At 63.7% G+C, this 14,590-nt stretch overlaps 1 protein-coding gene across 1 annotated transcript in view; it reads left to right on the forward strand.

Moving 5' to 3' along the window:
- DOCK3 (dedicator of cytokinesis 3) overlaps window positions 1–14,590 on the forward strand; it is a 218,468-nt gene that overhangs the window by 198,076 nt on the left and 5,802 nt on the right. The window contains exons 41-51 of the mRNA XM_090284832.1: window positions 1,187–1,328; window positions 2,183–2,349; window positions 2,497–2,583; window positions 2,995–3,174; window positions 3,672–3,755; window positions 3,877–3,993; window positions 6,150–6,271; window positions 7,367–7,505; window positions 7,944–8,091; window positions 12,338–12,456; window positions 13,513–13,600. Coding sequence (XP_090140958.1) covers window positions 1,187–1,328; window positions 2,183–2,349; window positions 2,497–2,583; window positions 2,995–3,174; window positions 3,672–3,755; window positions 3,877–3,993; window positions 6,150–6,271; window positions 7,367–7,505; window positions 7,944–8,091; window positions 12,338–12,456; window positions 13,513–13,600 — 1,393 coding nt within the window. The remainder of the gene's footprint in view (window positions 1–1,186; window positions 1,329–2,182; window positions 2,350–2,496; window positions 2,584–2,994; window positions 3,175–3,671; window positions 3,756–3,876; window positions 3,994–6,149; window positions 6,272–7,366; window positions 7,506–7,943; window positions 8,092–12,337; window positions 12,457–13,512; window positions 13,601–14,590) is intronic.

Raw genomic sequence — 14,590 nt, forward strand, 5'->3', positions numbered from 1 at the left:
CAGTACTCTGCGCAGAGACAGGAAGACACCCGGCCCCCCCTGCTTAGGGGACTTTGTTTCTCTTTACTTGACCCATGGACAGATACTGGCGAGCACTGTACATTTGTGAGTGGCTGTGAAAAGGCCAGTTTTTCACAATTACCTTTTTTGCCAGTTTTGCTTATCAGGCAGGTGACTCAGAAATGTCTGTCCTTGGACTACGGTCTGTCCCACTGGAGAGGCCAGCCTGCTTCTTCTGACCTTGACTTCTGTGCCGGCGTTGCCCTTGCGTTCTGATCCACCCACACATGCGGCCCAGCGTTAGCTGGTCCTCCCATCGTGAGAGGGAAAGTAAAAGCAGGGTGCAGACCCTATTCCAAAGAGGCCGAGGTCTTCCACGGCCTGCCCAGGGTCCCCCCGCGCTGGGAGCCTCCTCCTGCCTCTGCCTCAGCGGACGGGCCAGGGGTGGCTGCCAGTGCCCTGCACCGCTTGCCAAATGGCTCTGGTGAACGGCGGACAGGCGGAGAGCTGCCACCCGAGGGCTTCCCAGGAGCCTCCCCCGCTGCAGGCAGACAGCGCAGCAGTGCTGGGGGTGCCTTGTCATGGCCTCAGGCCACCAGGGGGAAAGGAGACCCCACCCACACCAAATACGGCCTAGCCCGGGTTTTAAGAACCGTGTGTTTAGAACGACACTCATTTATCCCGCTGAGGTATTTGCAAAGGAACTGCTGCCGTGAACAATTCCTGAACACCGGCTGCGCCCCGGACGGCGTGTAGGTGGTCTCTCCCAGCCGACGGAAGCGACCCTTCCAAAGCGCACACCGGCAGGCCTCTCCGGTCGCCCCCCACCAGCTCTCCACGCACCCCTTCCTTCCAGCGGCACCTTTCCCTGTCTCGGCCGTTGTTGCTGGCCTGGTTGTCACGGTGGCCCCACGCAGATGGCCCGTCCCCACTCCTCTCCACCAGGCTCCCCCTTTCAGGACCCGCGCCCGACCTCGCAGCCCTTCCTCGGTGCCCTCCGTCCTCCAGGCTTCCTGCAGCCCGTGCCCTCCCCCTTCCGTGCCCCACCTCCCTTAGGCCAGGGACTGAGTGCCGCGCCCCTGCCCGCCCTGGGCGCCTGGGCCGTGTCTGTGGGATGCGCGACCGCGGACCCCCGCGTGGCGGAGGGGCTGTGGCAGGGCGCAGAGTGCTCTCCTGTTTGTGACAGAACAAGGAGTACGTGTGCCGCGGCCATGACTACGAGCGGCTGGAGGCCTTCCAGCAGCGCATGCTCAGCGAGTTCCCGCAGGCGGTGGCCATGCAGCACCCGAACCACCCCGACGACGCCGTCCTGCAGTGCGACGCCCAGTGTATCCTTCCACGTGGGGGGCGGGCCCTGCGAGGTGAGGCCCCGCTGTCTGCTGCCCCTCTGCGGGGTTGTCGGCTGAGCCTGCCCTTAGCCCTGGCAGGGCCTCGCCGTCGGGGCTTCAGCGGGACCCTTACCCCTCAGGCTCGCCGCCGCCTGCGCCCACGCCGCCCTGAGAAGGGCCCTCCTGGGCAGTCAGCAGCGATCACTGCACAGGGGCAGGGGTGGAGGGGGGGCTGTCAGGGACGCCGCCGGTGTCCGCCCTGCTGCACCCCCGCGTGCATCTGTCACCGTCCCTGGTGTGGTCAGGAGGACGGCGGCTGGGCTCCAGGGGCGAGGCAGGCGGAGGGAGTGGGGCGCAGAGCGGGGCGGCACAGGGGCCTCTGAAGAACACGCTGGGCGCACATCTGCCCCCAGCTTCCGTGGAGACCCCGGGACAGTTGCCTGACTGTCAGAGGAAGCAGGTGGGCCCCCCACGCTGCCTCCCCACAGAGACCCCAGAGCACCTTACTAGAAGGCTGTTTTACAGGAAACAGTTTACCTACAGCAGGCAGGCCCTGAGGACTTCCCCCGCTGTGGGATGGGCACCCTCCTCGCCCCGACCCCTTCCGCTCCTGAATGCAAGGGGTGCCGGAGAGCCCCTGCGGCTCGCAGGCCGCCTGGCTGAGGGCTCTGAACACGCGCCGCGGGCTCAGGGCTGCGCCTGACGGGGCTGGGCCGATGCGCCCCTTGAGTGCTGCCGCCTCTGCCACTAGGGCGCGGGGCCGTGACGCTCCTCTCGCCTTCGGGGGGTGACACGGGCCAGCCCCTCCAGTCCACCTCTGCCAAGTCTGGATTTCCCCTTCACTTCCGGTCCAGACTTGCAGATCTATGCGGTGACGCCCATCCCAGACTATGTGGATGTCCTGCAGATGGACAGGGTCCCGGATCGCGTCAAGAGCTTCTACCGTGTCAACAATGTGAGGAAGTTCCGGTACGACAGGCCTTTCCACAAAGGCCCCAAGGACAAGGAGAATGAATTCAAGGTGAACAGCCCGAGGAAAGCCGGGCAGGGTCCCCAGCCACCAGGGCAAGCCCCGCTCTCTGGAGGGCTCATCACCGTGCGGTCCCCAGAACAGGCGGGGTGTGGCAGCCCTTGCCTGACGGCCTGCCCCGCCCGTGCCTCCCCACAGAGCCTGTGGATCGAGCGCACCACGCTGACCCTGACCCACAGCCTGCCGGGCATCTCGCGGTGGTTCGAGGTGGAGAGGAGGGAACTGGTGAGCCGCGCTGCAGGTGGGGCTGGGCTTCACAGCTGCTCCCCCCGCCCCGGCCGGGCTTTGGGGACCTTTCCCTAAGGGCTGAAGAAAGACAGAGCGAGCTTTGGCCCCCGCCTGGCCGAGGCTTTGTGCGTCTTCTCCCACTCAGTCCCCACAGCAGCCCGAGGCAGCAGGTGCCTGCAGTCTCCCCGTTCACAAATGGGGACACTGCTCTCTGAGGCACAGGAAGCCAGAGCTCTGACCTCAGAGCTGGCGCCCCGCTTCCCAGTGCCTCCAGACCGGCAGAGACGATTAGAAAGGGCCTGGGAGGCTGGGCCCCAGGAACAAGGGCAGGGAGGCAGCGTCACAGGACTGTGAGGAGGGCGAGACTGTCACTGCGCCGGCGCTGACCGCGCGTGCCGTGGGCCCCAGGTGGAGGTGAGCCCGCTGGAGAACGCCATCCAGGTGGTGGAGAACAAGAACCAGGAGCTGCGGGCCCTGATCGGCCAGCACCAGCACCGGCAGGCGCACGGCAACGTCAGCCTGCTCAGCATGTGCCTGAACGGCGTCATCGACGCGGCCGTCAACGGGGGCATCGCGCGCTACCAGGAGGTGAGCGGCCCGCGCGGCGGCCAGCCTCCGGGGGCGGCCTTCCCGGCTGACGTGGTCCCGGGGTGAGGCTTCAGGCTCCCCCCGCCGGTTCAGGTGGGACAGCTCTGGCTCGGTTCTCCCTTCTTATTCTCTGCACTCTGCCACGGAGGGACTCCTGCTGGCTATGGAAGCGTGCTACGTGGCCCCCAAGGGGCCCTGGAGCCCAGCGCTTCACAGGGAAGTGAGCCGGGGGCTGGCCGAGGCAGTGGCCCCACGCCCTGGCCACCAGGCCATCTAGCTGTGACGGGCCGGGACTAGCACCCAGGTTTAGGTGACTTGGCCGCCATCAGTCCTTAGACACAGGAAACACACCCGTGACGGCGGGAGGGCGAGCAGGCCACCGGAGGTGCCCTGGGGGGTGTGCCCAAGAGGAGGCAGCCCCAGACTCAGACTCCCTGAGCCCCATCTAAGTAGCCGTCTCGGGAAGAGTCTTCCTGATGTGGCCTCTTCTTTGACAGGCCTTCTTTGATAAAGATTACATCACCAAGCACCCCGGAGATGCTGAGAAGATCACCCAGCTCAAGGAGCTCATGCAAGAACAGGTCCGTCTCCCGGGGCTTAGAGACGCGGGGCCGGGAGGGGAGGGCCATGCACCACAGAATGGCCGCCGTTCCCAAGGGCGGCTCCCCGGCTCACACAGCGGCCTGGTCCGTCACCTCACAGGTCCACGTCCTCGGAGTCGGGCTGGCGGTTCACGAGAAGTTCGTGCACCCGGAAATGCGCCCGCTCCACAAGAAGCTGATCGATCAGTTCCACGTGATGCGGGCCAGTCTCCACCACGTAAGCCCCCCCCCCCGCCCCGCCCCCGCTGCCGCAGGCCCGGGCGTGACGGGAGAGCTGTGTCCACTGCAGAAGTGGCATTCTGTCCAGGGAAGGATGCCCGGGACCCCTCATTCACTGCCCCCTAAGGAGAAGTCAGATTCAAGGGCAAAGAACGTCTTTGCAAGGTGCTGTGCCAATGAAGAGGGGTTTCCTGTGAGGCAGAAAAGAGCTAAAGTCTGTGGCCCGTGAGTAGAGATCTCTTTGGAGATCTCTTTCACCCCAAGAACCTGAGGAGGTCAGGCACAGCCTGCGCCGGCCCACTCCCTCCATCTCTGTCCTCCTGTCTCCCTCCCCACCCTTGTCCCCTCTCCTCTTGTCCTCTCGCCCTCCCCGCCCCTCAATACACCTGCCCCCTCCAGCTGCCTGCCTGCCTTCTCTCCCTCTTCCTGCAACATGTCTGGTGACTCGTGTCTGAGAAAGCCTGGGGTGCAGGGAACTTGCACGCTGGCTGCTCTCCGCGGGGCCAGGCAGGCTCTGAGGCCGCCAGGCGGGTCCGGCCCAGCCCTCACGCTCACAAGTGGGAGCAGGGCCTGTACTCCGGGACCGTTTTCCCTCCGAGAGTCTGCAGGGGGTGTTGGCTGGCTGAGAACGGGGTTCACGTGGTCTCGAGCCCCTGTTCACATACCCTCATCTCATTTCCAGCCATTGGGCTAACTCCACGTGTTTTCTAAACAAGCAAGCCTTCCTGCTAAACAAGCCGACGTGCCAGATCTCAAGGGGTGTGAGCCCAGTTACCTGCTGCCCTCCTCATTGCCTGTGACCCCGAAATAGAGGTGGCAGGGAGACGAGGGACGCAGAGATGGTCAGTGCTGGGCAGGGCCGTCACGGACAAGAAGTTCTCTCCCAAGGCATCACCACTGGCCGTAGAGGCCCTGGAGGGGGCTGGACCACTCAGCTCAGTGGGCCTGACCTTTGGGAGTGACTTGCCTTGTCCTCAGAGGCTGGAGGCTCTGGCCCTCTGTCCCTGCAGGTCCTCGGTGCAGGTCTCAGCTGTCCCTGCTTGAGTGTGGCCAGCACCGAGTGTAAAAGAGAAGCCTGTCTGTGGTTTGAGGCGTGGGCATGGTCCCCAGAGGAAGCCCTGGGGAGCCTGGCGTTCCTTTCTGTAATGATTCTTCCTTGGTATTTCAAGGAGAAACGTGCAGAGAAAAGGTCTTCTGTGTTTCCTCTTAAAACTTGGCCGTCTGTCTGGTAAAGAACTTGGCTATCGTCACTGAATCTGAGGGGTATTCCGTGACCTCTCCTTCCCCTGTATCTCCCGCTGGCTTGGCCGGGGTTCGCTGTGTGCAGACTTCTTACTCACAGCAGGCGGCTCAGGCGCACTCGAGCCTGACCGCGGGGCGGAGCGGGCTCTCTGCCCTGCAGGCTTTCCGTCCCTGCAGCACGAAGCACAGAATGCTCACCCACAGCCGGTCTAGGGCACACGAGGGGCTGTCCTCTCCGGCTCCCGCAGTCACGTCAGCCTTCCGCACGCTCCAGAAGGTGGGGGCAGAAAGCCTGCTCCTTCTTCAGGGCACCCCCAGCGGGCTCGGGCCCACAGATTGGGCAGGACTTGGGAAAACCTGCTCAGGTGTGCTCTTTGCTTTCTCAGAGTCACAAATAGGGACAGAGACCAATGTGCCATCACCCAGGAGGGCCCAGAAGCAAAAGTTTCTGCTGAAATGTCTGCATGCTTAGTAAGAATTTAATTCTGCTGAAATAGGACAGTGCTGTTTCTCAGGCACTTATGTCAGGGTCTTGTGGCCTGACTCCCCACACACGGTGTCACAGGCGACATAGCCCGGTCACTAAGAGCTGGTTCGTTTAACGATCCAATGAAACGCACCCCCAGTCCTTCTGTAAGAGGCGCCCCCTGACTGACAGCTGGAAACCAGCCCTTCCTCCCCTGTGGCCCAGCTCTGTGCTACCTGCTCCCCAGTGAAGAAGCCTGCTCACGCCCCCTGTGAGCTCTGTACGTGGTTAGGAGGGCATCTCAGGCACGAAGGGGTCGTTGCCCAGAGGTTGGCAGTTCCGGTCCAGCTCGCTGTACATGATTCTTCTCCCTGCTCGCTCTTCTCAGCCCTTAATAACGTGTTTGTTGCTCCCTCTCTGACGGAGGGGCATTCATTTCTCAACAGGAGTTTCCGGGTTTGGACAAGCTAAGTCCTGCGTGTTCAGGCACCAGCACCGCCCGGGGCAACGTGCTCGCATCCCACAGCCCCATGAGCCCCGAGAGCATCAAGATGACCCACCGGCACAGGTACGGCCTTACAGCTGGGGAGTGTCACCTCCCCAAAGTCTGAATGTCCAAGGCCAGAGCCAGGGCGTCTGCAGTAGGGCCCGTGCCCGCACTCACATGCCCTCTCACCCACGTCCACATGGGCCTCTCTCTGCGTCCCGTCAGCCTGGGTGACAGGCGTGTACCTGGTATTGTGGGAACCTGGAGGAGGGACGTTTGGGGTGAGCCTTGAAGGATAAGCAGAAGTGTGAAGGCAGGAGAGAGCTGGGGTCAGGAGGTGACGGAGCAAGGTCCGGGCAGAGTGACCAGCATGTGCAGACGGCTCAGCGCGTGAGCGAGCAGCCAGGCCAGCAGCAGCCCGAGCCCCGTGGGGGCCGTGGTGCGGGACCCCAGGGCCGGCTCCGAACGCCTGGTTCATTTAGGCCTTCCGACGCAACCCCCAGGGGAATGCAGATCACCAGGGGATCTTTACCAAGGGAGCGCGTGATGCTGGGGACGAGAAGCGGCCGCTCTCAGCTGGGGAGGCCGGGGCTCAGCTGAGGCCACTCAGAGCCCCCAGGGCAGGAAGGCCAGGCTGGGGAAGGAGCCCCTCCCTTAGGCTGGTCTGCGGGCGGGGGTGGCAGGCAGCACAGAGCGTGCTCAGCGGCCAGAGGGGAGCTGCTGGCCGGCCTGTGACCACAGAGGAGACAGGAGGCCCAGGGACGGTCACAGCCGGCTACTTGGATAACCTCCCTGTGCCAGGAAGACACCCTGAGCAAAGAGCAGATCCCAGCCGGGGGTGGTCGCCGGCTCAGGTTGACGTCCATAGCGACGGGACCTCAGCTCCGTGGCCTGACGCAGCGGGTCTCCCTCACGCCCCCTGAGAACCTGCTGGCATTGTCAGGACCGCTCAGCTCTAGGTGGAGGCTGCGCCAGTCTCCCCTTGCCCCCCATCACAGGGCCCCCGAGCGGCAGGGTGGGCTCAGGACGGTCAGGACGGCTCCCGGCCTCAGCTGGGTAGCGCAGCGGCTGAGCCGGGGCCGCCTTGGCACGCTCCGTTCTCCCGCTGCCCCAGCACCGAGTGAGGTCTCGCAGCCCCGGGCCTGACCCCGCCCCGTCTCCTCCTCTCGTCCACAGCCCCATGAACTTGATGGGCACAGGCCGCCACTCCTCGTCCTCTCTCTCCTCACACGCGTCCAGTGAAGCGGGAAACGCGGCGGCGCTGGGAGACGGCTCCCTGGGCGAGGCGCCCGAGGACCTGTACCCCCACATGCAGGTACCGGAGCCGCCCGAGGGGCCAGGGCCGGAGCACCGTACCTGGAGGACGCGCCTCTCTGCTGGCTGGGCTGGCCTGAGGGCTGACGCCCCCGCCTGATTCTCCGGTTTCTGGACTCAGAGCACCCAGAGCCGGCAAAGCCGCCTCCACCCGCACGGCCCGCGTTGCCGTGTCCAGGCCTTAGCTCCCAGGAAGGAGATCCGGCCGCAGCCCTGGCTGCTCTGACGGCCCCTGCCAGACTGCCTTCCGCTGGCATGCCCGGCGGCTAAGCCCTGCTTCCCCCGTGGGCACCATCACTAGGACCGGCCTCGCAGCCTGCCCCACGGGTGGTGCCGGCGCCCCTTAGTGCCAGACGCCGGGCCTGGGGACCTCATGGCGCCCGGCCCTGCTGTTCCGGTCACTCAGACCTCTGTCCTGCTGACTTCTCTCCCTTTGCAGCTCGCGTATCCCAATCCCAGGTACCAGGGCTCAGTCACCAACGTCTCTGTTCTGTCCTCATCCCAAGCCAGCCCTTCTTCCTCCAGCCTGAGTTCCACTCACTCAGCACCGTCCCAGATGATTACCTCTGCCCCTTCCAGTGCCCGAGGTAAGGACGGCAGGGCGCTGCTCGCAGAAGGGAGAAGAAGGGGCCCCGCGAGCCCCGCATGCCCCCCCGCCCGCCGTCTGCGGCCGCGTCTCTGAGCACGTGCCCGCCCGCGGCCCCAGCATGAGGCGCCCGGGGCTGTAGCTGCACCCGCGCCCTGGCTGCGCCCCGGCCCGGCTCCGAGCAAGGGCTGCATCGCGCTGCCCCCAAGGCAGCCAGCCCCGGCCTCTGCCCCTCACTGAGAGGGCACCGCCTGGGAGCAGCTCAGTTCTTTTCCCTTGAAATGTTGGCAAGAGCGAAGGTCAAAGTTAAGGCAAAAGTGAGTCTTGAATCAAGCATCACGGCAAAGTACGAAAATTAAATTTGAAGGCTAAAATTAACCCTGGAAAATGTTATTCTAAACAGTAACAGCAACCCCCAAACACTTTGGTCAGGTGGAAAAGGTTAATCCAGAGCGACGGCTCTGTGAAAAGCTATTTACTTTGCGAAACTTGGCTTGATTTCTTATTCAAAAGGGTGTAAGTATTGCTCTCGGGGAGCCGGTATCTTGTTCACATTCTGATTGTAGTTCCCGCAGTGAAACTGACTCCGTCCTTTTCAGGGGAAACGCGTGCAGTGGGAGGGAAGCTCGCTGTGCTAGCTCAGCTCTGGGGCACGGGGCAGACCAGGCAGGAACCTAACGGTGTGGGAGGAGCCTGCCAGTCGTCCCGGCTGCTGCTTCCAGGCTTCAGAGGGATGGAGTCGTTGTTCTTATTATTATGAAGACAGAGAAAACTGCACCCGTTTGTGACCTGGAGGCTCATTAGAGAAATAAAATCTCTTCAAAGTACACCGACCTCCAAGGCCCCGGGAGGAGTGGTGAGGAGGACAGGGGCCAAGTGAGAGGGGGATGCGGGAGCCCAGCGCGAAGAGCCTCCGCGGGGGCGGTAAGACTGCAACAGGCCCCGTCACAGGCTCCCCTGGAGCACCTGGCCCGGCCCCCCATTCCCGCGGGAGAGGCGGGGCCCGTGCGAGGGCCTTCGGGCCACCCCGCCGGTTCGTGGCCACAGTGAACGGGGATCCGAGGCCTTCACACTCGCCCGCTCTCGGTCCGATGCCCAGCCAGCTCCCATGGCTGCCTTCCGGCCACGGGCCGGCGTTCAGAGAAGGGGAGCAGCGTTCAGAATCAGACTTCGCTAGTGGGAGGAAAGGCAGATGGGTTCACTCCCGCGGCTGGCAGGTGACAGTGTCAGCCGGGAGCGCAACTGGGGCTCCCACCCTGAGTCCCTGCCGTGGCCTTTCCCTGGGGCTAGGGCTTCCCACAGATGGCAGCTGATCTTCCTCAGAGCAAGCATTCCAAGAGACCAGGCAGAAGGCTTCCAACTACTCAGCCTTGGAAACCCCAGAAGGTTCCTTCTGCCACGCTCTGTTGGCCAGTCACATTGCTGAGGCCAAACCAGATGCCAGGGCGGGGACTGAGGCCGCCCCTCGCGTGAGGAGTGGCGTGTGTGTGTGTTCTGGGAGGCCAGGCACTGGCGGCCACCGTCTCTGGAGACAAGTCATCGCGATGGCCAAACTCCAGAACATCCGTGGGTGAGGCTGGTAGAAGCGCCGTCCCCTTCCGGAGCAGACGTCAAGTACAAAGTAACAAAATGGTTACCTGGGGTTGGGCCCAAAGCGGGGGCGGTGACACGGGCAGAGGTACTTGAGAAAGAACAAGAGGCTACCTCTGGGCTGCAGCACCCATGTCCTGGCCCGTCCGGAGGAAACTGAGCGCACCACGGACCAGGCCCGGTGTGCGGCCCTCTGAGAGACCACAGTAGGCAGGGAGCCCAGCAGTAGATGGAAGGCGTGGCCGCTGCATTTGGGGCGCCGTCTGGTGGTGTGGATGAGAAGGCTTTCGTGGGACAAGTGCTCCCGGGAATTCTGCGCCATGGAGTCACAGTCCCACTCCCAGGAGCGGTCAGGACGCCCGGGGCCGCGCTGCTGTGGTCCCCGCCTTCGGAAACCTTCAGGCTGAATGGTTTGCAAGGCAGAGTCTTAAATTCTCGTATGTTGGCAGCGCCCTCTGGTGGTCAGAGGCTGAGCGGGACTGGGAGCCGCGGGCTCGTGATGGACCCTCCGTGAAGAACGCAGTCCTGCTGGGACTTGGCCTCCCTGGGGCTTGCCAGACACCCCTCAAATACTGCAACTCTAGTCCTGCGACACAAAAGCCCTGTGTCCGTTTAAAAGCTGTTTAAATGCTCTCGTGAAAAGCAGCCCTCGCTCCTCCCTCGGGACCAGCTGCTCAGGGCAGAGGGCAGCAGGAGGGGTGAGAGGCAGAGCTGGGACATTTCGGGGCAGCACAGAGCATGCCTCCGTCACGGCTCCACAGGGGCCTCCAAGACACGGACACAGAGACCGTCCGCAGTGCCTGCAGGGCCTGTCGGCTGCTGGCCCTCCCTCCCAGCCCCCCAGCGTGTCTCAGGATATCGAGGACACAGACGGGGGGGTCGGCCTGGCCATGAGGTCGGGGACCGCGGCCAACCCGAGAAGGGCAACGTGCTGTGTGCAGCCGCGTGCCTGGCATGCAGGGGGTGGCAGGTGTGGGTCTGACATGACAGCGCTGGCGTGCAGGGCCGTGTCTGCTCCCGGGCGCGCCGCATGGGGCTGGCGGGGCTAGGGAAGCGTCTTGCTGGGGAGTGGGGGGTACACTACAGAAATCACTGGGGTTAGGAGCTTTTCTCCTGGGGTCTGTACATGGCCGTCCTCCTGAAGTTGCCTCAGTACAGGTTCTAACACAAAATAGTGAAATCAGTAAAAAAATACCAAAAAGTAGCCGTTCAGGCCTAGTTTTTTCAAAAAAGCACACTTGACTCATTTCCTTATCAATAAAGGCTATTTTAAGACTAGGTCTTAAAGCCAGCCCTGAGTTGTACGAACAGGATTGCTCAGACCCTCTGTGGAAGAAGACTGCAGAAGCAGTAGTTATATTACCGGTTTGTATTGCACTGGCTTCTTCAAGGTATGTAAGCCTCCTCTTCGTAGGCTCCAGTGCGCAGGAGCGGAGCTGCTCACGGACTGCCGGGCAGGCTGGCCGCAGAGGGCCCCTTCCGGTCGGGCCCGGCCAGCGCCTGCCCCGCACCCTGGCCCCGGGGACACGAAGCCTCCAGAGCTGCAGGTTCACCGCTCACATGGAGCCCGCGGGCTGGTCTCGCCTCCCCAGCACCGCAGAGAGGGCTTTTAGCTGCTGGAGCCTGTCAGAGGCTTCCTGTGAACAAGTAGGGGACACCGCAGTCTAGGAGACCCTACGATGAGGGGTCGGCGTGACCCCCCTAGCTTCCGGCGTCAGGCGCAATGAGCAGCGCACGTGGGGAGGAACTCCCCAGTCATCCATCCCCGAGGAAAGCCAGCAAGCTAAGTCTCAGCAGTTCTGTGGAAGGCCCCTCAAGGGCCGTGGCGGGACCAGATCCGGGGCCTGTGGCTGCGGCGTGCATTGATGGAGACAGGGCCACCCCACATCTTGCATGGTCTGGCCTCCATGATAGCCACACAGAGGCCTCAGAGAGAGGAGTGGGAACCAAGTTAACAGGAGCCTGGGCTAAAGCCCCATGACCCCCAGACTTGCCCCGTGACCCCTGTGGTCACTGAAGGGCAAATGTCAGAGTAGGCAGCCCTGGAGAGCCACCTGGGTGCAGGCCCTGGGTCCCCAGGCGGTCTGGCTCCAGGGCTGCAGTGAAGTGGCCAGGAAGTCAGAGGCTAAGTGCTGGGGGCCTAGAACCTAGAAGGACAGAACCTCTGGGAACAGTAGTGGGTGCCGGCTGGGCACAGGGCCCGCGGCGTCTGGAGAAGGTACGTAGTGGAGACAGTGTGTCGAGTCAGAACTGTGCTGCTGCGTTACCCGAGCATCTCTGTCTCCGTGATGGCTCCACTGCAGGCTGGCCTGGGCCCCCAGGAGGGCCCAGCATTTAGGCCACACCCGCCTCCCGAGAGTTCTGGGCACAGGGGCCCCTAGTGGCCTGGCTCCAGCCTTCGGCTCTTCACGACCTGCCTCTGAGCACAGTGGGTCCGCGTCGCTCCCGTACACCTGCCTCCACTGGGATGTGAGGTGTAGCCCCCGACACCGTCTCCCCACCAGACTCTGCTTCGTTCCTCTTGTGCTTGCTGAACACCCCCTCACCCGGCTGCAAGGGGACACCTACCCTGGCTCCCTGGCCCCAAGGGTCCGTGCCCGCCGGGCGCTCCAGCTGTGGCTTGTCATCTGTGCGTGCTTGTTCTCACTTGGTTACAGGCTCTCCCTCTCTGCCAGATAAGTACCGCCATGCCCGGGAAATGATGCTGCTGCTGCCCACGCACCGGGACCGTCCGAGCAGTGCCATGTACCCAGCGGCCATCCTGGAGAACGGACAGGTAGTGACCCCCGCCGGCTGGGGCCCTGCTCACCGCCCTTGCTGGGCCTGCTTTCGGCTCGGTCCTCCATGCCTGCCTCCTCCTGCTGTGAGACCCCCAGAGGCTGCGGGCTTCCGGATGGGGTCAGCAGCCCAGATGGAGGGCAGCAGGGAGGCCTGGCGGCAGGGTGGGAGCTGCCGCGCTCCTGTGGCTGGCTGGCCTCTGCCAGGCCCCCGAACTCCTCAGCGCTGAACAGGCTGGCAGAGGAAACTGGGTCTTTCCTGTTTCAAGGAAGCAGCGGTGGACCCGGCCCTGGAGGATGGCCTTGCTCCCTGTGTGTGAAAGGCACCTTCGTTAGGGCAGACTCTGCCTCTTTCCCCCACCCAGTCCCCCGAAGCCCCTCGCTACCTGCCGGCGCGACGCTCCGCACCACCTGCTCAGCCTTCCAGATGCCCTGCCTGGGGGCCGGGACAGGTCCCATGGGGACCCCCCTCCCCTGCCCCTGGCCAGTCGGCCCTGTCTTCCTCTCAGCGACCATGAAATCAGCTCCAAACGCCTGTTCCCTGGCTCCAGAGTGCCAGCAGTTCCTCAGTGGCACCTTGTGCCTGCGTGGTCCTGTCGGGGGGAGGGAGCCGGTCAGCTTGGCCGCTGCCCACCAAAGCATCGGGTCCTGTCTGTGACCCTAGGCCTGAGTGCCACACTCGCCCTGCCCTCGGGGCTCCCCAGGAGGCTGCACTTGCCAGCACTCAGGGTGAAGGGGGTCCCCAAATCCTTGCTGCCAGTGTGTCTCCCTGGCAGGACAGACAGGTACCCTCAGTGCCCATCTCCTTTCCTTGGCCGTGCGCGAGGCAGGCCGGAGCCCAGCCCGACGCCGGAGGACGGTGCCCCGCGCCGCACGCAGCAGCCCCTGGAGCCTGGCTTGCGGGGCTGCACAAGCACGCGCCGGGGCCCTGCTTTGACGTCCCCCAGCTGATTTTGGAACGCCCTGGCGCCTGTGTCTCACAGCACTGCCTCCCCACCCCTGAGGTATAACTGGTGGTTTTCACCCTTTTTGATGTTTTTTTTTCCTTCCTTCAGCTGCCAAATTTCCAGCCGGCCCTGTTTCAGCAAGTGGTTGGAGCCTGTAAACCCTGCAGTGACCCCAACCTGTCTGTGGCTGAAAAAGGTATTGTTCCCCTTCCCGGGTGGCCTCCCGCTGTGTGTCCCCACCCTGAGCACCTGGATCACGTCCCTGAGCGCCAGCATCCGGGCCTGTCTGCGTGTCCAGAGTCCTGGCCAGTCCCTGTGCTCACCATGCAGCCAGTGTCTGCTTGCTGCTGAAATTGGGGCTTGGTCAGTTTGTATCTGTCCCACTCGGAGAGGCCCCAGCTGCCACCTGCCCTGAGCCCACCTTTCTGGGAACTCAGGCGGCCACATGCAAACGGGGCAACTACTCCCGTGGGCGCCTCCAAACCAGCCCCAGAACTCAGCGAGACGAGACCCCTCCCAGCTTGGGCCCTCAGGGGCCGCTCCCCGTTGCTCAGGACAGACCTGTAGCCTGACATGCGCAAGAAGAATGGGAAGGACGGGCCAAAGCAACACGAACTTCCCAGAGACAGCCCTGCCCAAGGGAGGCTGGGGGCACCAGAGGAGTCCCTCCTCTTGTCCCTGCAGCTACGGGGCCCGCCTTACCAGAGACCAGGAAATCCCTAAAACAGGGCTGCTTAGGTAGAGGAGGTTCACCCTATGTTCTGTTGTGGCGAGCGGATGGGAGAACCTGCCGGGGCCCACGTGGCCCTGGCCCGGAGCCCCGGACATGGGGCCTGAGTTAGGTTTAACATAGAGGGGACTCTGCTAAGCCCGCCTGCCACACAGGACCCGGGCCCCCGTCAGCCCGTCTCCCTGCGGGTTCCCCTCCCCCCTGCTCCGCCTGCTGAAGGTTACAGTGCACTGAGTCCCCAGCAGTACACGGCTGTCCCATCAGAACACGTCCCTCTGACGCGGCCGTCATGCTGCCATTGCGCCTCCTGCCCAAGTGCTGTCTGCTCTCCGCGCCGTCACTGTTCTCCGTGCTCATTACGGGGGACAGGCCCGTGTCCTGTTTTAAGTTCAGCAGACACTGGTCCACGACCCCAGTGCCTGGTGGGCGTCGGCACCAGGAGCTCAACCACAAGGG

The sequence above is a fragment of the Furipterus horrens genome, unplaced genomic scaffold, assembly GCF_987537825.1.
Source record: "Furipterus horrens unplaced genomic scaffold, mFurHor1.1.pri manual_scaffold_7, whole genome shotgun sequence".
Lineage (NCBI taxonomy): Eukaryota > Metazoa > Chordata > Mammalia > Chiroptera > Furipteridae > Furipterus > Furipterus horrens.